The 1,434-nt window shown below is 59.7% G+C and overlaps 1 protein-coding gene across 1 annotated transcript in view; it reads right to left on the minus strand.

Moving 5' to 3' along the window:
* FOXA2 (forkhead box A2) overlaps positions 1-592 on the minus strand; it is a 4,043-nt gene extending 3,451 nt beyond the window's left edge. The window contains exon 1 of the mRNA XM_004716946.2: positions 437-592. Coding sequence (XP_004717003.2) covers positions 437-592 — 156 coding nt within the window. The remainder of the gene's footprint in view (positions 1-436) is intronic.
* Positions 593-1,434: the final 842 nt, after the last annotated feature.

Consider the following 1,434-nt stretch of genomic DNA (forward strand, 5'->3'; position numbering starts at 1 on the left):
GCGCGGGCGCGCGGGGGCGGCCGCCAATCCCCAGACCTCAGCAGGCCATTTGAATAATCAGCTCACACCTAAGTGAGACGCTCCGGCGGGCACCTGCTGCCGCGCCCCGGCCGCCCCCGTTTCCTCTAGGGCCCTGGGGTGGGGGGGGGACTTCGGAAATTGGGAAGGGAGGTGAGAGGGGGGCCACTGGGGAGCAGCCTGGAGCCCCGGGCCGGCCAGTGCCCGGCGCCCAACCGGGTGCGTCCCTAAGGCGCAGGCCACCCGGAACGCGCTCTAGCCGGCTCAGGTTTCTTCGTTCGCTGGGCTCCTTTCCTGGGGAAGCGTGGAACGGTGCACACACCTTTACCTTGGCAACCGCAGCTCCCGGGACCCCCCTAACCCCACCCACCACACACACACACACACACACACACACACACACACAGCTGAGACCCACCGTGGCCTCCGCAGGCGCGCCCAGCGCGCGGGGTCCGGTCGCTTCGGCTCTCGGGCTCCTCTGAGCGCTGGCCTGCGACCGGAGGAGTGGTGGCGGCTGGCGGGAGCTCTGCCAGATGCGACCGACAGTTGAGAGGCTGCGATTTGTCTCTGACATTCAGGCCGCCGTGTTTCAAGGTTACTTTTCAGTCACAACTGAGATGCCCATAACATTTCGTAACTAAAACAAACAGGACGGATCGAGGAGCGGGGGTGGGGGTGGGGATGGGGTGTAGGAGGTGTAAGAGAATCAATCATGGAACTGATCAGATTGATTTCAGGGGGGTTTCTATCCTTTACCGGGCTCGAGGGGGGTTGTTTCATAAAATTAGGAAACTATTGCGATTGTATATTTCTCCTCCAGCTGCCTAGCCCAAAAATAGTTTCCTGTCCTGGGTCATCAGGACTTCAGTGAACCTAGACTTGGGGGTGAGGGCGGTTTACAAGTGTCTGGATGTGGAAATCCTTGGTCTAAACTCCTACTTGGACCTGTGGATTCGGCCTTTCTTCTTCCCCCTCGGAAAGAGAGGGATACGTACTTGAGATATGGCTTGCTGTAATGGAGGATAGAAGAGGGTGGAGGCTGGCGGCAGGCAGGCAGCTTACTGAGAGGGGCAGCACAGGGAGACAGGCTGGGAACCCCACTTTGTCAATCGGGGCCCCACTCCAGGTCTCTAGGCCTGCATAGCTTTAAACTAGAGATGCCACTGTTGACAATGTCCTTGGCTGTGGAAAAACCAATGGTCTGCCCAATTCCTAGTGAAAGCATTAGCAGACCCAATGAGTGAGTGAGGACCGGTGCAGAACCAAAGTGTGCCCATCCATCCAGCCCTGGGCGCAGGGCCCCAGGGCGAGGGCTGGGCTCTCAGAAGTCTGTGTGGTGCTTAGGGGCCCAGGGAGACTGGGGGGTGGAGGGGAATGTGGAGGTGCATGGAGGGACCCAACACCCAAATCATTCCC

Source organism: Echinops telfairi, unplaced genomic scaffold, assembly GCF_000313985.2.
Source record: "Echinops telfairi isolate 266 unplaced genomic scaffold, ASM31398v2 ScPeMD7_5592;HRSCAF=6446, whole genome shotgun sequence".
NCBI classification, from domain to species: Eukaryota; Metazoa; Chordata; class Mammalia; order Afrosoricida; family Tenrecidae; genus Echinops; species Echinops telfairi.